This window comes from Eutrigla gurnardus (genome assembly GCF_963514095.1).
Source record: "Eutrigla gurnardus genome assembly, chromosome: 4".
NCBI lineage: Eukaryota > Metazoa > Chordata > Actinopteri > Perciformes > Triglidae > Eutrigla > Eutrigla gurnardus.
Genome location: NC_139918.1, coordinates 14,736,073 through 14,755,830, shown reverse-complemented (window position 1 = coordinate 14,755,830; position 19,758 = coordinate 14,736,073). Strand labels below are relative to the sequence as shown.

At 43.9% G+C, this 19,758-nt stretch overlaps 1 protein-coding gene across 1 annotated transcript in view; it reads left to right on the top strand.

The window, feature by feature from the left end:
• Positions 1–382: 382 nt before the first annotated feature.
• zeb1a (zinc finger E-box binding homeobox 1a) overlaps positions 383–19,758 on the top strand; it is a 58,933-nt gene continuing 39,557 nt past the window's right edge. Inside the window, exon 1 of the mRNA XM_084008924.1 lies at positions 383–493. Within this exon, the coding sequence (XP_083865050.1) occupies positions 436–493 (58 nt within the window). The 5' untranslated portion in view covers positions 383–435. The remainder of the gene's footprint in view (positions 494–19,758) is intronic.

Here is a 19,758-nt window from a genome sequence, read left to right as displayed (position 1 = left end):
CAATTGCTGCTTTTCCCTCAGTAAATGTTATCCCTTTAGTTCTACTCTCTGCGCCCATGTCTGCATTCCCACCTGTGGAGAAACCCCTCGCTGTAATATTTTTCGTTTTTCCTCAGCAGAGAAAGTGAGAGTCCCGGGACGACCCTGACAGGGCTGTCGGACCACCGTTTGGAAACGACTTTCAGAGACACGCAGCCATGTGCGGCCAGTAGGAGGGGCCATGCGCTGAGGTGTTTGAGAAGGTGATGCCGTAAAGCGACCAGTGTGTCGCAAACCAGGTGTTTTTGCAGGAGAGGGGGGGAAGGTGATGTCGTAAAGCGGACAGGGGATGGGAGGGGTGAGGAGGGGTGAGGAAGAGGAGGGGGGGACAGGAGGAGGAGGAGGAGGGAGGAGGTGACTCGCGAGCGGCTGCGCTTCAGACTCAGCGAGAGGATCATGGCGGATGGCCCCAGGTGTAAGCGCAGAAAACAGGCGAACCCGAAGAGGAGCAGCGGTAAGTCCAAACTCCTCCGTAGCCGCCGCGGGGCGAGCCGGGCGGGCTGTCGGCGAGCCGTTCGCTCGGTGAACTTCTTCTGGAGACTTTTGGGGAGTGAGTTGGAGCACGTTTCGGGGAGTTTTGGTGTGTTCATGTCCCAGTGTGGTGGTGTACCGTTATACCTGGCTGGCCTCTCTCTCCGCCTAGCGGTGCACGGGGGCCGCCTGACAAAGTGGACCGTTATCCGTCAGCTAGAATAACCCGAGGAGCGCTCGGTCGTTGTCGCCGTTGTTTAGTTTCCCCTCCTCACTTTTCCTCTCTTTGTTGCTCTACTTTCTGCCACTTTTCCAACCACGACAGCACTTGGCGGCAGGTTGCGGGGCTTTCACATAACAACGTGGCCCGTTAATCGCAGTTTGTAGTTGTAGTGTATGATTTTTTTTTTTTTTAGGGCGAGGTTGTTGCGGGGTTTAGTTTCACGCTAACTTGCTGCTCACTCAACCCCGGGCGGTGCGGATCTCCCTCCCGTTCACAATGATTCAACTTTATCGGTTTGTTTTGGAGGCCGGATGGCGATCGGGCTGTTGCGGTGAATGCATGGGGTTTTTTTTTCTTTTTTTTTTTGCATGGGGTTTGGTCTGGTTCGCTGCTGCTCCCGGTGTTGGCAGTGATGGGATGTTTATTTTATCTCCACTTCACCCCTCCCTGCCACAACGGCAACACCACATGCTCCCTTAGTTGAGGTAAGAGTGGAAATTGTGTTTTTTAAAATCCCGAAGTAGATTTCTATCTTCGTGCATGCGTTTCCTCCTTGCGTGAACCAGTTTAGCTTCATCAATGTAGCATTTTTAGTTATTCGGCGTGTTTTATGTTGTCTATTGTCTTGCAAATTGCCCACATTGCACATGTTCGACTGTTGCTTGTTGCACCTGTGAATTCGGGTTTCTTTAACCGTTGGCACTTCTGAAAATAAATGTTTTTTTCTGCATTTTTGGCATCATATCATTTTTTTTTGTTCTTAAACATAGGTTTCGAGTCACTTAGTTACATAATATGGACTTTTACCATATGTGTATTTAGTTGTCAGTGTTGGCATTAGATTGAGCTGATCTTTATAAATGGGGATAATCCTCTAACGTCGCCTACATGGAGTTTTTTCTCTGGAATATCATCATAAAAATGAATATGAGAAGAGGCGTTTGTGGTTTGGAGCATCCTTTCACCCACTGAGCGTTATTCGAGTCCATCTGTTATGAAGTAATAGCATTTAGGCGAAGGCTGCTGTAATAACTTTACATTTGCACAACCCTTTTAGAGCCAGAGTCTCTTATTGGACGGTTTCTTACCTGTGCTCACCCTCCCCCTGACATCGCATCAGCCAATAAAAAAAGTAAACCCATATATTTATATATTTTTAGACACCGTTATGAGACATAATGTGTGTGAGCCGAGGGGCTGGAAAGCACCTTTTTTCTCTTCCTCCTGCTGACGACACGACGGTGACTCTGTGCGTCCGTACAGGAGCCAGCATCATCACCATCATCATCATCATGTTTACCTGAACGCGGATAACGGGGCTGGCAAATGGCCTAGAAATAAACAGAAACAACACCTGCGGCTCTCGACCCGTTAACACAACAGGATCTGCTCGCCGTTTTCTCAAGGCTCGGTGCGTCGCGACGAGCCAGGAAAAACCGCTCCAAATGTCAGCTTGTGCAGGTAGAGATGATTTTTGTGTGTGTAGTCTTCACCGTGTGCCATGCCCAGCTTCGCATGGACACTCGCCTCCCCTCCATTCTCGCGGGATTTATCTCATCGACACGCATTTTTCTGACCCACTTGTGCATGTCATTTATCTCCCCCTTTTTCATGTGTTTTGTGCGCGTGTGGATCGGTCGCCTCGTGTTTTGCTCTCGTGGACCGTGCAGCTCCGTGCGAGTGTCTGCACGGAAAACGGGGCGCGCGGAGGTGCTTATTGCCCCGTTATTCTCCCCCCCCGTGCGCAACAACGGTGCTCGCGGAGCTCACCGTCAAACCTCTCGTTTCCATCTATTGTGTTGCGGTAATTCGTTATACAATTTCCTGAGCGGTGCGCGGAAGGGAATGGCGGTCAGTACCATTACTGCAGTGAAGGCGGGGTTGCTGCCTTTTTTTTTTCTGGACCGGAGGCAGCCAGGTACGCAAGGTGATGCAACACCTATAAAAAAAAGGTGTATTTTCACCGCCTTCCCCGTGATATCATTGAGGTAAACGGCTGACATACTCGGTGGGAACGTTCACGAGCGTCTCCTTTCGCTTCATTTGCAAGCGTTAAATGAGATCCTAATGTGGAAAGAGGAGGCGTCCGTCTAACGGAGCTCACAATCAAGATGGCAAAAGGTGCTGTGATTCAGTGCGCGCCGCTCTCATCTGCTGCAAGTGAGTCTCGTCTCATCTCCCCCCCGAACGTGCATCTCTTTATTAGTTTCTCCGCATGACACAGGCCGCTCGTTCACAGCCTGTTTACCCCCTTTTGAATTTCAAAAGAGCTGATGTGCCAAACATTAGCCTGTGCTAACGTACCGTGACCTCCAGGCTGTCGTCACCATGATGTGGCTAACAGCTGCTGATATGAACAACACGTCACAAAAGCTGCTGGAGATGCTTACAAAGCATCGACACATACACCAATCAAAACTTTATGCTTTGTATAAGAAAACGATTTTTTTTTTGTGATAATAACTAATATTCCTGAGGTGACTGGAGACATTTCACACAACGGTGAAACGGTTATTTATTTAACCATTTAAACACATATTTTCTCGATAGATTTATTTTTTTTTGTCTATAAATGGCATATAATAGTGAAAAATTCCTGTTATACCTGAATAAACCAACAGTTTAAAGCCTAAACGTTATTCATTTTATTACATTTCATATGTAACAAAGAAAAGCAGCAAATCCTCACGTCACAGCTGCTGGAGGCTGAGAATGTTTTGCATTTTTAGCTCATAAAATAATGTTAAGCCAATTAATGTCTGACATTAACAGACTAATCGACTAAGTCTCAGGTTCGGACATATTACAGCACCTTCAACTGTGATGTATATTGAGAGGCTGACAGCTGCCGTGTAAACGCTGAATAAGTTCAGCATCTTAAGCGTTGTGTGACGGGCACACTCGGGCCTACCGCTGGGTTTCTTTGGTCGAAAACCACAGCGTTGGCATTGGATTTTATTTTGTGGTCTCAGTTTCACATTGCACAATTATGTTTAAGCGAAGCAGAACGGTTAACAAAACCATTAGCAGATCATTATCAGATGGATTAAATAATCTGCCACTGTTGCTGGTTAGAGGCAACGACTAACATTGACTGTTGTTGCAGTAGTTGAATATTTTCTTTTATGTATAAACGCTGGCAATCGGGTGTTAACACCCATATCTTACTACCCATAAAACCTTGTATTTTGGAGTCATTTCCTGTAGTTATGAGCTCGTTCATAATGAGCCAGACTGAGACTCATATTCAGGTGTCTGTATTGTTGCAGCCACCCAAGTTTAGGTAGCAGTGTCCCCCTTTCTAAACATCTTTCCCTCACCTGCCTGCTGTAAATAGCTGTCAGTCAGTTGGCCTTGCTCTACTTCTTTACAGAGATGATGTCCCACTAGGCAGCAGCTGTAAACATGCTGCTATGAAAGTCCAGTAAGGCCTGCAGAGACTCAATAGAGTTCACCTTTCTCTTCCCGTTCTTGCTTAAAAGTTTTTGCCCAAATGAAAAGTACCACACATCAGACTGAGTTGTAGCAACAATGTATGTAACCTTTTAGCAAGGAGAAATGTTTTTAGTTAGTTTCTTAGTTTAAGTTCTCCGATGAGCTTGTTTTTGGCACCAGCTCACGTCGATCGCTTGCAGCTCTGTAAATGTCAGGTGTCGGCCCTCCATGCACGGCGCCTGTTGCTGCTGCCACTTTGGTCACGGCTTCGTCATCCAGCGCCCTTCGTCTTGCTTCAAAGTGCTCCGTGTTTGTATGTGTGTACGAGAGCGCTCTCAGCTGGGCTGTAATCTAACACTGCAATTTAGGGACTACAGGAATGCAGCCTGGTGTTAACATACCTTAACAGGATAAACACAGCAGCCTACTCCCAGACTTGGACGACTCGTATAACTCCAAACCTGCCAGGGCCTTCACCGCCCGTCCTGTGGAGGACTTTTTTTTGGAGGAATATGGAAAGGCGTTACGTTATTTCAGTGTCCCTCACCAAATTGTGTGCTGTGTGCATATTCAAGGCAAAACATGTGTTAAATGCATTTCCTTCCTGATGAAATATGTTTCTATTATATTATTGTTTACCAGCTAACATTCTTCTTTGCTGGTGCTTTGCTGCACATTATAATCGCCACCTGTAGATCAGTATAATAACGTGAACTCATTGGCAGGAATGTGTATCACATCAACCGACCGCATGTGTGTGAGAACAAATAAACACAGCGCAGCAAAAACAGCTCCATAGCACTAGAGCCCCAAAAACTCCACAAGGAACACTTAAGTATAAATTCTAGGGCGGATGTGCACATTCTTATTTCATTTTCACATTTGATGTTAATTCTCAAGCCTTGGTTTTAAATTGCTGATGTGCATTTAGTTGCATCCTTTGTGGTGCCTCAGTGTTTAAATGTGTAGTGTTTGACAGCTTTCAGTGACTGTTCACTGACTGCTGTGTTCTGTGAGTGGTATCAGGTCAACCAAGCAGACATTTGTTGATATGGAAGTGTTTTGAATTGGCGTTTTTCAAAAGACGCACGCTCCCGTTTCTTTGGCGATAGGCTCTTTGATCAGCTTGCTGTTGTTTGATGCGACGAGATGAGCGGCATTATCTCTGTGTGCCTGGTATTTATTCAGCTCTCCTCTGTAGACGTGGAAGCTGAAATGCTCCATTAATGCCTTGCATGTTGTACAAGCACGCTTTGCATCATCTTATGAGAACTATGGCACTTCAACTGAGCTTACTGCTTCACAATCAGATGATAGACTGTGGCTTCGTGCAATCTCTCACGGTAAATAAAGGCTTAATATAAGCGGTGCAGCGCATTTTATAGTCCCCTTATTTAATTTGTTTTTGCGTAAATTAACCATTGTCTTGAGATCACCCCAAGGTGCTCCAGTTACAGCTATCCTACAGAGTGGGGTCATGTGAGCGGCCTGCCTGGAGATATTATTCAGCATTTATGTGTAGCTAATAGGCCTTGCCACAGGCTGGGTTCACCCTGGTTCGCTCATTAGATTAGTATGATAAAACAATAATCAATGTTAAATTGTCGTATAATCGCGTTTGGTAAAAGCAAGTACACCATTTTGTTTTGTTTAATGAGACTATTTATGCGCATGTGAACCTTTGTTGTGTATTAGGGAGATGGCAGTGTCCGAGGGAATCGGTCCTCGGTGGTATGAGAGGTTGTGGTCAACAGTAGCTGTTAATTGATCCATGACAATCGGTCATTCATGTTACTTTCTTCTTTTGCTGAAGAGCCTGGGGCTGTGTGTGTGTGTGTGTGTGTGTGTGTGTGTCGTTTCCCTTGCACAAATGGGCCTGTGGAATGACAAAGCACTACAGGATGTCTTTAGCAAGTCAGCATTAACCCCTCCCATCGCCTTTTATGGTCCAGAGGGGGAGGTGCGTCCGGGCTACTGATGCTGCTGCTGTGACTAATTGAGTAGTGTGTGTGTGTGTGTGTGTGTGTGTGTGCGTGTGTGCGTGTGCGCCTGCGTGTGTGTTTTAGCATCAAGGTGGGAAACTGCTACTTTCCTCCGGGCTTTGCATAACAGCAGAGGCCTGCTTGTTTGGATTTACATGCATTAACATGCGGCCTGTTAGGGAAAATCAGCGGCTCCTGCTGTTTCATTTCAATTAGATGACATCAGCTGATAGAGGCACCTTGACAGATCAGATGTGAAAAGTTGAAGCAGATGACTCTAAACAGCCTAATAAAATGCATACATGTCAGCTTTAAACAATATACACCCCTGTGTCTGACTTGTAAAGTTTAATATTATTATTAGTCCTGCTTACAAACTCAGAAAGCAGCCTCAATCAAATGACTAATACATAAGCCGGCATAGACGTGCCTGTGGTCATGCAGGTGTGATTTGCCCCTGCTACTCATCGACACTCAACATGAGAACTATTTTTAGTCGAGGCGGAAGGGAAATGGTGCGCTGCCCTCTGGTTTGATACGAAGTTGAGAGCAGCAGACTGTATCGTTCAGGCTGCACTGCACCGAGGAGTCGAAATAGATCTGAAACTTCTGTGGCTTTTGACACTCAAAACTATGTGTTGCCCGTATAAACAGTGTTGACGACACGTTTTAAAAGATAACCCCCTCACCTCGTCCTCCACAAAGAGGTCAGAGGTTAATGGAGCAGCCCCGGAGCTGTGCTACACCAGAAAGCACATGAGCCACATGTGCTGAGAAGCACTGTAGCTGTGACCTGCATGAAGATGCTCAGTAAAGTTTCAGTTTTTGGCCTATTTTCTCTGTGTTGCATAAAGGTTACACATAAGTGCAGATAGGAATTATAATGGATTTTCTTGGCATCACATAACAACGTGTGTGCATTTAATATTAAACCTAACATGTCTTTACTGTGCTTGAAAATATCAGTCCTCACATTTGTAATAATGTTCATCATTAGTCACCGGAGTGCCAGTCTGTGCACACCAAAAACAATCCAGGTAAAAACAAACACTTAAATGTGCCAAGTGTGCAAGACGAGAATTGCAGAAGACACATTTAGACATGCAAATTATTCTTTGCATGTCTAGGCTGCAGAAATCAGAATATTCACCATAATGTCAAATCACAGAAGACTACTAATGCCCCCCCATTTCTGGATGATTTTAGAGAAAAAGACTAAATCACTTAAATGCATTCAGAGTTTTAAAGCTGTTAAAAACAAGTAACTGGTGAAAAACATTTGCCATGCCTAGAATGAAGAGCTCAGTAGAGCGGCAGAATTCATCCACGTTCTGTATAGTCGTGTTAAATTAAGATAATATTATGGTAAAGCCAAATCCTCCTCTGAACACACAACGCCGTTTAAAATTGATGTCATGAAGACAGTGCTTGCTCATTGCCACCTACGCGCAAAACTAAGCCAAATGTGGAACCCGAACTGAAATCTACCCCCGTCACCTCGGGTGCATGAAATCCCAGCAGGAACTGCCAAACTCTTATTAGCACTTTTTCTTAAAGGTGGCCAAACCCACTTCCACTAGTAACCTGCCTTTCATCGTTCCCAGTCACCCACCTGAATATTCGTGAATTCAAGAGGCCCCCCCAACACCCCGCTGCTAACGGCTAAAACTTTAATCTACACGGTGAGGTGCTGACCAAGGCTGAGATGTGAAAGACAGCCCGCGGTGAAGGGACCCAGTTAATTCTGCTGCTCCTGACCAGCATCACACCTCGCACTCTGCACATTCGTGTGTTAAAACGTCCATATTGAAATGCACGCGTGCATCTGTGTGAGTGTTTAATACGTTTGTGTGATTTTGTGGGTTTTGTGCGCATGCAGGCCAGTGTGTGTAGAAAGAAAGAGTCCCATTCAAAGTCCTATGTGTATGGGAGAGGGGGGGAGCACTTATTCACACCGGTGGGAAACTCCTCTCTCTCCTTTGGTGGTGGTAAAATTTGCATATCCTGCCATCCTCCATTCTCTTTTTTTTTTTCATGCCGCCTGAGAAGCAGAACAGAGGCCGCCGGCTCGCCGAGCTCAGAGGAAATCAGTGAAAACGCAGCCCAAAGCTGCTGCCTGCCTCCAGGCACTACACCGAGCTACAGCCACGGAGATGCTCTACAGTAGAGACTTAGTTGAGCCATAATCCCGTGCATGTTCATTGAAGTGGAGTGGCGCTCGCTTATGATAGGCTACTCACTTTTATTCGCTTCCATTCAAATTGGGACACATCTCAAAGTCAAACCGAAAAGGAATAAAGCTGAAACAAAAAGAAAGTTGGTGCTGAGAGGAGAGAGGGAGCTGAATAATGAAATGGAGAAATACAAGAAAAAGATAAAGCTCAGTTTAACATTAGAGTCTGACCTCAGATGACCTCTGAAAATCAAATATCGTAACATTTTTTAACCAAATAGATATTGCTATTGAGATGATGTTGTAGGGTTGAATATTTGTGCTTCTACAATATATTTTCATCAGTAATGTACATAAAATGACAGTCTGGTAAGTTCAGAAAATGTTTTCACTTTACTGTAATACTAACGGCCTTTAAAACCTAATTATGATACTTAAAATCTAAGATGATATCTAGTCTCATAACACAGTATCCATATATGCCCTACTGGTGATCCAGGGGATGTTGAGTAAACCTGCATCAACAAAAGACAGAGAACCAACAAGTGCAATTAATTAATACTTGATTTAAGAAAGTTCAACTAAAGTCACTTGTTGTAAATTGCTCTGATTACTGATCTCGTCATTTCAGACTCGATGACTTGTTTAGATTCCTTTAGTCTGAGCTGTCTTGACCCTATTGGAAATATTTTAAATCTAAAATAGCAATGTATTGCTTACGAAAAAGTACAGTATATAGTAATGGAAAATATTTCTTTAGGCATGTACCATGGCGTATGACTTTCAGAGCTTTTATGCTCAAATGCCTCTTCAAGGAACCAGATTGTTTTTATAGGAACACTGTGTTATAATAACGGAAAGAACCAGTGGCTTATTTATCCTGATTTCACATTTTACCACTTTAACAAACCGACACAACATTAAACCAAATCATTCATGGGGGGATCGCAAATTATTTATGATTGAATAAAGCTGACAAAAAAAAGGTCAAATATAAAACCTACTTTAGGAGCAGGGGAGGCGACTTCCCAGCAGCCTCAGTGGTCTCCGGAGATATAAATAATGAGCGGTGGACAGGTGGGTTAGGAGGGGCCTGGACTCACTAAAGACACCCCAGAGACCTCAGTGGGAACAGCAGCAGCAGGACAGGTGGGAGTGAAATAGAGAATTAGATTAGAAACACAGCAGACGGATTTATCCTCCTCTTTTACACTGTAGCCCTACCTCGTCTCAGATTATGGCGATTATGGAGGAGAGTCTCTCAGAAATGGCTTAATATGATGAAACGTCTTTAGAATTTTGCATTCTTGCCTGAAGTAAAAAAAAAAAATTGGACAGGATTGAAAATATGTGGTCTGATCCATTAAGTAAAGAGGCACAGTAACCTCACTGTTCAAAAGCTAATTGGTTAGAAATCTACATTTAAACACCTGCCTTTGGGTAAAATTAACTACAAGGTTGTCGCGAGGTATTTTGGGTACAGGCCGTCCTTATTAATCTCTTGTACAGGCATATGCATGCAAAGGGACAGGCTCTCTCTTGCCTCTCATGAGCAATTTTAGCATTGGGTTGTAATCTAAATACTCAAGTGACTGGGCAGCGATTCATCCTGTTGCCACTGCTCTGGTGTACAACAGTTACTTTCTGTAGGGATGTGTTTCTGTGCTTACTCATCCAGCTTGTTGAAGTCATATCTCAGGGGAATTGGGAGTCTGTTGGCCACCAGCGGATTACTTTTATGCAGTGGAGTTGTAGTAAACAGTCCTGTGCTTCTGTGACTGTCCGCCCAAGGGAATTATATGAGACAGTTTGTCGGCAGGTCGTTGTCGCTCCCACGTGTCAAGTGGATAGCTGCATAAAGTTTATAAGAAAAATATATCACGAACCACTTTCAAACATTTGATACCTGCAGCTTCTTAAATGTGACTTTTGCTCCTTTACTCTGCTTTATTTCCTGGTAGAAAACATGTCGGGGTTTTGGATTGTTAGTCGAATGAAACAAGCACTTTGAACATATCACCTTTGTCCGAGGGAAATGAGATGCAAACTGATTAATGTGTACATTAAAATACTAATTTGTGTCATAGTTGGACAGAGCTGCTGTCTGAGACTTCCCCCCCCCCTCCCTCCATGCTGGACGCTTATTGAGTGAACACACTGGAATGGAACAGAGGATTTGATTAGAAGCTGAGTACCGATGTTCAATGGAGGATTCTCTCTTTGTGTCTCCTTCATCCTGTGCCATCCCGTGGGCTTCACGGAGAAGGGGCGATGTGAGGTTTGTACAAAGGGAGGGGATATGGAAGGCATCTCTCGCCTGCAGAACCACGTCGATTCAGATCCGTTAATAAACCGTCGGTGTAGGTTTACATCTGTTTGTTGATGCGGGAGAACATTAGGAGTCGTCCTTTTTTAAATCATTGAAGCAAATTCACGGTTGAGTGAAAGAGAGCTGCAGAGGAAAGAAAGGGAGTGTTGTTATTGAATTCCAGGTGATGGCTGCTAATTGGGCAGGTTGTGTATGTGTGTGTTTTTGATGGTGTGAGAGTGTGTGTGTGTGTCTGGCTTGAGGGATGCAGAGTTGATGAAGCTGTTAGGGTAAAGTGCGGGGCCCCAATGCGCTCCCTGAGTGCTGTGCTTTAGAGGCTGTGCTGTCCCTGCGGAGGAGCGCTAATGGAGGCCACCCGGCCCTGATGAGTTACAGTCAGACTGGATGGATGGAGGGACAACGGAGCCGAGGGTGATGCTGCTGTAATTGAGGCGGCGGCTGAGCCAGAAGAGAGCTGTTTTTTTTTTGTTTTTTTTTGATGAGCCGTAGGCCTGAAGCAACACGTTTTCACCGGAGCTGTGATAATAACCACGTTACCGCCCCGCTGCGGCCCCAGGCAGGGTATCGGCAGGGCCTGAAAGTCATATCTGAATATGTTATTCTACTATCACCGATGCATGTGACACAGCGGTGACTCAGCCTTTAGTCAGGCCATGAAATCGTAAAAATGTGATGCTTGATATTAGATCATCAGATCTTCATCAAGCAAAAATACCAAATATTTACACATTCCAGCATCTCGAATGTCAAGATTTGCTTTAACTAATTGCAAGCTGAATTTACTGGGATTTAAAATGTTTATCAGACAGAACAAACTCATTGGAAATGCCAGCTTGGGCTCTCTGAACTTGTCATGCCCATTTTTCATGCTATATGCTTCAACTTTATTTATTTACATAGAGCCTTTCATACAAAATTGCAATACAAGGTGCTTAACGATACAATTAAAATACAGTTTCACTTAGTCATGATTGTGATTTGATGGACCTCTTTTATATATAATTGCATCTCATTTTCCCTTCATATTTTCAGGGAAGTGACTTGGCTCGAGTGTTTCCACAGGGCTTTAATTGAATTAATATTCAGTTATGTTGAGCATCTATTTGGTAATAGATTCTTGAGTTGAATCTCCTGAAAAAATGAGTTGATTGACACAGCAGATCCAGTTGTGCACGGTCCAATCTGCAAGACATTTTGCTTAAACTGATCATCAAATCTGAAAGTATTCCTGCCCCTTGTATTAATTATCACATCCAGTTGGCTTTCCCCCTGTAATCGTTGTTCTCTTTTCTGCTGAGCATTCAGGATCTCTGCTGTCACGGAGAATTCCACCGTGCTTATCCACTTTGGTAGATTTTGTTGATCAAAGCAGTTTTGGCATCAGCGTTGCCACTGCGGCGTGATTGCTGAGGCGTCAGCTGTTCAGTCTACAAGAGACGTGGACCGACGACACTGCAGGCTTTCTCATCGTTGTGTTCCTGCTGCCACTCGGTGGGATTTTGGCTCCCTCTGCCTTCTTTGGGGGAAACCTGTGGGGTAAAAGGCTAACTCGCTGTCATCTGTGGGTTTTTTTTCTCTCTCTGCAAACGGTGCTGTGTGTGAGGACAACAAAACAGCCGTCTGTCGGGCCATCTGCATCACCATACTTGTCTCTGTCGCGAGGCCTCATTGTTAAAATGGCTACAAGACTGAGTTATCAACCATAAACAATTATGTTTGTGTGTGTGTGTGTGTGTGTGATTGTGTGGCTTGTCTCCTTTCAAAGCAGGTGTGTCTGTTTGGCAGGAAGTGAGTGACGCGGTCGACTGTGTGTCCTTACAGGGGTTCCTCTGTGAAAGTGCTGCAGCAGTGGTGGGTGGGGTCATTCTGGGGGCTTGTTGCACACCTTTCTATTTTGTTTACTTCATTTTAAATAAAACAGATGTTCTTTATGTTGCATTATCCTCACAGTGATTTTCCCAGGTAAACTGTGATCTTCACTCCACACTGTAAATTTCAAACCGTATGACCAAAGCAAAGAATCTGTGGAGGGCGAGTCTAGGTAACCAGATTTTGCTGTTTTAATATGAATATCTTTCCTTTTGACATCGACCTGATACAAATTTTAAAATCTCGACTTCGGTGTTGGGGTTCAGCCGTGTCACTCCAAATTAGCTGTTGACTTTGGAAACCATAAGTCAGTCTCGTCGTTGCGCATAAAGTTTAATTTCCTGCCCTCATCAAGTTTGAAACCCAAGCAGAAGTCTGGCTGAGCTGCAGTTTCCCTTTTTGGGTTATCGGTATAAGAGAGTTGGCACAGGTGCAGCTCCGAGGCTGCAGCTTTCACATCTCGACTGGGTTTCATCAACGGCGCTGTTTGTTTCCCGCTCTGGTCTTATGCAGCAGGCATCTTAATGTGAGCTCAGAGATACTTTGGATTTAATCTCACCAACCTGTAGTCAGCGTGTGCGGAGGCTCATTATCTACCAGTTGCCTCATAACTGACTAACGGAGAAGGTGGGCGGAGGTCCAGGAAAGAGCAATCTTTAAAGCAAGAGATTAAAAAGTATGTACTCTCTGTTCACCAAACCTCAATATCCTTGTTCCATGTATAGTAAGGGTGAGTAAAATATTACACATGTTCCACTATTATGAAAGGAATCACAAATATATATTTTTTTCAATATAGAGTAATCTTCAAAAAAGGCAAACATTCTGGCACATTTTGGATTTAATTACGTAATAAGTCGCTTTACAAGACAAACAGGTGACTCTTTGTTTGTACAGTCACAAAACCTTAAAGCTGAACCTCACAAAAACACAATTTAGAGATTTCATATCCAGCACCATCTTTTAGAAAAGCCCTAATTTGACTAACGAGTGACTGAACTCATTGAAAATTAAGTCATGCTGATTTGGAAAGAGGAAAAAGGGGTGCATGTAAAACACATTAATCCAAAATAGGATAGGTATGTGGAAATATGTTCATGGGACGTGACCTAAAATTTTCCCTCCTCAACTTTTACTTCTTTTGTGGAAAAAGTGTTGAAGCCACTGCCAGCTTCTCGTCTCTCCCCATCAATCCATGTGAAGACAAGTCCAGTTTATTTATGTGCATTTTGCCCTCATCAGATTTGTCTAGCAATACAGGACTACACATGAAAAAAAAGCAGAAAGTCAAAGATTGTCTACCAATGATGCATTTACAGTATATAAACCCTTCCCAGTGAAGCAGGTGTGCCAGGGCTTCAGCCCCATTACAAGTCTCATAAATACCGCCTGACACCGCTACAGCAGGCAGGCTTCGATATAAAACTCCTCCCGTGGCGTGAGCATGCAGCCTTTCAGCACAATTATATTATAGCACACTTCAGGGGGGGAAGCTACACCTTAGTTCAGTACCTCTGAACGGACTGGTCTGAGCATCCATGCTTTGTGACTAGAGACTTTTTTTATTTCTGTATTTAAAAACACTTTGTGCACCAATTAATTTGACTTGCATCAACTTAAAAAAAAAAAAAAATTGATTTTTAAAAGTGCACGTCCAACATGTTAATTTGAGACTTTAGCCATGACTAAAAATACACAGTTACTTAGACACACACACGCACATTTTAAAAGCATTAAGTGTGCATCACATTTAATGCTCAGTGGGAAAACAAAAAAACATCAAAGGCCAATGTGTTCTGGAGTTTAATCCCTCTGCAACAGTTCGGGTAAATTGGACACATTTGTGGCTCGAAGGTGTTGGAATTATAAGCATTTGTCTGGCATCCACTTTGTGCAGATATACCTGTGCAGTGCTTTCCTGTTTGGCCTCTTTGCTGTCTCGCCTGGATGACATTTCAGTCGACCGGCGATCTGAGCGTGCTTGACATTTTGCTAAACTGCGTTCGGAAAGGTTCCTGCCTGTCCCCGTGTTTTCCTTCCCCTCCTCCCTGCATTGTGTGACTGGGTAAACAGGCACGCACACACACACACACACACACACATCCTCTCTGACTGCCTATACATCTGGGGAGTTTGCTTTGTACGCCTGCAGGCTTAGGATTATGCCTTTGTCTTTATTGCCGACAACGCGCAGAGCAGCCTTGACTTGTTTATTTTTGATGGTTTTCCCTAAACGCACCTGTAAAGAAGAAAAGTAGGTTAGCATCTCATTATGCTCTCCAAACAGGTCATCATTTCCTCCGTCTGTAAATGGAAGGTTTTCTGCTGCGTATTCTGTCTCGCGGCCAGACATCAGGAGGAGTTGTGCAAATGCACCAAATGGGACTCTTTGATCTGTTCGTATGTACGTCGATAGACCAATAGTGGTAAAAGGCTCTTGTTCCCAGATAGAGCAGTGAAGACCAAAGCTAGCAGACACACTGCTGTTTGCGTGGTGAGGTTAAGTTTGTTGATAATATCATGCCTGTAGCTGTGCCTCCTCCAATCGTCCCAGTTTCGGTTGACCTTTGAATCCAACGGCTGAAAGCATACGGAGCTCGCCACCTCACTCTGGTTCGGTGCCACTCGCGCTTGAAGCCTTCCCCCGGCACGTCCAGCTCTGAGGTACTCGGGCACAGGCTCATGTCCCAGCTTGATGCTCCCCCTCGCCGTCAGACATCCAGACGACAGCGGGCTGGTCTTCATTTAGTGAGGACAGAAACGCCACGCCAGGCGAGGCTACGTGCCAGTGAGCTGCCCGCAGGAGCTCGCCCAACTCCTGCCAAATCCCGTCATACAGTAGAGACGGTTGGTTTCGTGCTGGCGGTGCCAAAAAATACAGGTCTGTTAAAAGTAATGTGATGCATGATGCGAAGTAGCCTGCTGGATTTGGAGATATCGTCGGTGGGGAAGGGAGGAGGAGATTATAAAATTAGGCTGCTGACTAGATACACCTGAAATTTGATTTGGTGTTATAGTTCATAAACATAGTCAGATGATTTACAATAAAATCATGAATACTATAATATACGGACAAGAAACATAATACAGAATAGTTGATGATGCGTTTCAAGTTAATGCTAATTACCTGTTTGTATTTATGTCAGCAGTGGTTTCCCTAATGTGTGTTACTATAATACAAACATGGTTATTTAGTAAACCATAAGTAGTCTAACGTAATCAGTCAGTCAGAGAGAGATGATCTAATAATCATCACGAGACAGATTTGTGCAAATTGAAAGTGGACATGCAGCATGGAGTTTCCCTGCTGACACAACTGTCCGTCCACAACCACTCACAGTGGTTGGATCAGGAAGTCGTTCACTCTGAATCATATTTCATTCTTTAAAATGAGCATTTATATTTTCCATATGCCCAGAGATATTAGAAGAGTAAATGCAGGGACTACATGGATTTTATTTATTTGATGTGTTATTTTGCCCCCTTAAGGAACCTGTGTGATGTGTTCCTGTGTGTAAATTAAACAGCCGTCGAGTTTGTATCTCAGCTCCTGTCTCGTTGATAAAAGGGCCTGTGTACGTTATCTTCAAAGCAAACATTTTGACTGATGTTACCTTCCAGCCGACCTCAGTCCGCCCAGACGACTGAGGTCAAGCAGTGTGATCCGAGAGCGTTTTGGACACGACGGCAGGAGTGCGGCATGCTCACCCTGAAGCCCGGCAGATCCACACCAGGCTCGCCTCGTCTGGCGTTAAGCTAAGCGCCTGGTTTAGCGTAGCCAAGTGATGCATAGCTCCGAAACAGAAACTGCTCACGGCACTACACGCTTCCCCCACAGGCTGGCTTGTGTTGCAGAGGCAGCCCTCTCAAGCAGAGACTCTGCTAAACACACAGATGTCATGTTTTGCACGTCACAATGCTCAGCTCTTACTGATGCTAAGCTGCTCCTTTGTAACCGGTGGAAGTCTACAAAACAGGTCTTCGACCTATTTCCCAAAGAGTTTTCTGCCGGAGAGAGAGAGTGAGAGTGAGAGACTGTGTGTGATATGAATACTGAGCAGGTGAGAAATGTAGGGGAGCCAGAAGTATGAGATCATGACCACAGCAGTGCAGCGGTACCTGCTGGGGCATAAATCAGGCCCATGGAGATTATTATTGATAAGATGGAAGTGTTTTTTTCCTGTTCAATCTTACTGTGACCAATGTAAGGGAGAGGGGAGATTAATTCTGCAGGCAGGACATGAAAGCAGTTTGAGAGAGCAAATGAGAGAGCCACATCCCCCCCCCCCCCCCCCTCCTCCCCAAAGCATGCTGCTAAAAACTAGGTGAAGAAAAAAAGAGAAAAAATTCTGTTGGATTTAAAAGAAACCAAACGACTGAAGTTTTCTGGTTTCTTTGGAAAACGTGTATTTGTGAAGAATAAAAAGTAACCCTCTGGCAAAAGCTTTTTTTCCAGAGGAGAGGGGTTATACACTTTAGAAATGTGTGCATGGTCACGTCATTCAGTCTCCACGGGGACAGAATAGGTGGCAAACATGTTGCCTGTAGTTTATTGATCAGGTGTATGATTAGCTTAATGCTTCCACGTTACCCGATTGACCTCGGCTTCCTCGGGCCCTGTGATTTCCACGATGCGGAAACACGGATGGCATCGCGGAATCAACAGTAAAACGCGGAATTCCGTGGAATTTGTCAAACTCTGGATACAATTTATAAAAAATCACGTTTTCTCCAACATTATAAGTGTTTGTCATCGCACCTCAGCTGAAAAAAGGAAAAAAACACGTTGTTGAGAGTCTCTACTGTGTTTTAGTGTAATTAACGGCACACGGCTTCATCCAGCGTCTCTCCTCTCTGTCTGTTTTACCGAGGGGCGGGGCTCACACACACACACACACACCGATGTCGAAGACTTTTATTCTAACTTTTCAACAAGAATCCGTGTGATGAGCAGCTACAAACAGAATCTCACATCACAAACGTTCAGAAACGAACTGATTCACAACTGATAGTGAAACTTAAACAGATGCGCTGACTTCAGACACGGTAAAAGTCGGTATTGACGTCCTTGATGCCTTGGTCATGTCTTTCGTCCTCGTCATTCACAAGCAAAAGCTGAAGGAAAATGTGTGTGTTTTTTGGTCTGAATGACAAGGAATTTGAATTAGAGCTACTAGAATGTTTCTCCAGTAAATTTCTTAATTCTGATTCATCAACCACATGATTAGACACAATTTGAGGGGAAAATGCTTTAAAATTGTAAAACACAGAATTTAGAAAAAATTAAAACGGAAAACACGGAATTTGGGTAAAAATATAACGGAATCAGGAAAAAATTAAAACACATTTCATTGGGCCCGAACATTTTCCACCAGTGAAAGAGAAAGCACAGCCCTAATGGGTATTAAATGAATCCCACATTGAAAATACACCCTGAGTTGCAACTGAAGCGTGTCTGGAAAATCCGGGTGTGGATTTGAAACCCAAGACGGGAGGTACCAGAGTCCTCTACTCTGCACTTTAGCTGTCATTTGAGCGGTTTTGAAGCTCCATCGCTCCCATTATGTTTTATGATTATCATTATATTATAAATTGATTTTAAGGCCGCAGCAAGCGGGGCGAGGCTCAGAGAGTAGACAGAGTGTTATGTGTGATTAAAGACTTAATAGGTGAACCTGAATGACATTTCCAGTGCGATAACCCCCAACAGTCTCAAATGGAAAAGGTCAGCGTTGACGGTATTAACACGCCGAGCTGAAACCAAGCAGAAGTCGAGCACAGCCAGTGTTTCTCTGAACAATTTGTTTTCACTTTCAGTGAAGAGTCAAACTGTCCTTTTCCAGGCAGCTCCTCCTGAGCACCACAATTCTTTTTTGCTGGTTTGATCAATCTCAGCACCCAGTGATGAGGCGAGGCTTGATTGAGAGGATATTAACCTTGTTGCACCAAAGATCAACCCAACCCCCGCTTGCAGTCAGAGTGACGGGAAGGATGGAACAGAGAAAAAGGGGGTTGTGTTCAAAGGTCATGAAGCACTTCTGCACTCACAGCGCAAAGAAAGTCCATGACACATGCCCCAGTCCAGCGAGCAGCCAGGACCGGTCCTTCCCCTCACTCCGTTTTGTGATGTTGTCCATGCTAATGCTTGATGGACGTCAGGAAATTCTACCTCTTGCACATGGAGGTCACAGGTCTGGAACAAATAAGGGATTTACCGTCAAGGATGCTTTAGCATGTTGGGAGCTCGCTGAGGTGAACCCAGCTGTTTGGATCAAAGAGTAGACCTGCTGGCCATGCAAAGTGGATCTGAACCTCTAAGGCTGCATTAAAGCCATGAGCTGTATTATTAATTAATCTGTCTATTATTAACTTGATTGAAGAATTAGATTATTAGTATTAGAGCTGCTACAATTAATGAAAGAGTCGATCCAAAGGGTATATGGCTGATCAATTAATCTTGACCCAGTTCCAGCCTCTCATTTGTGAGGATTTACCGCTTTTCTTCTTCTTTTGTGATGGAAAACTGAATATTTGATGACATCTTAGACTTTAGGGAATGTTTAAAGTCCCAGTGAAGCGGAAGTAAGAGTGTTTTAGCTTCTGTACTCTGACGTATTCCCGGGTGAAGAACTAGTATTTGAGGGGTGTAAAAGAGATTTAAAATTTTCAGCACTCCACCGACACATCAACCAATCAAATGTTTTTGTTTCACCGTGTTCTGTTTAATGGAGAAAAAAAATGGTGTTAGCAAATTCTCAGGGCTATTTAATGACCTCTAATAAAACTTAAACAACGGCTTGCTGATGATGTAGCTGGCCATTTTGTTAGACACACACACACACACACACACACACACACACCTATATGTCATGAAGTTATTTGCTGAAATTAGTCGGTAGTAGGTTAGGGAAGCACAGGTCTTATTTTGATTTGATATACAAATAAAAATAACTCATGTTTTTGTACATTTCTGTGACCAGGTCTGTGATTGTAAAAGGTGCGTTTTTCATTGCAAGTGCAATGTTTGCTTTTTCTGATATTTTATAGCCCATGTTAGACATATTTTAACTTTTTTTTTTAAAAAACAAAACCCAAGATATATTCAGTTTACTTTCATAGAGAAAGAAGAAAACCAGCATACCCTTGATGTTTCAGCTCTACTGACATGTAAAAAGAAAAGGTACATGTGCTGCTCATCAGTGCCTGACAATACAAACAACGACCCATCCGTCATGTT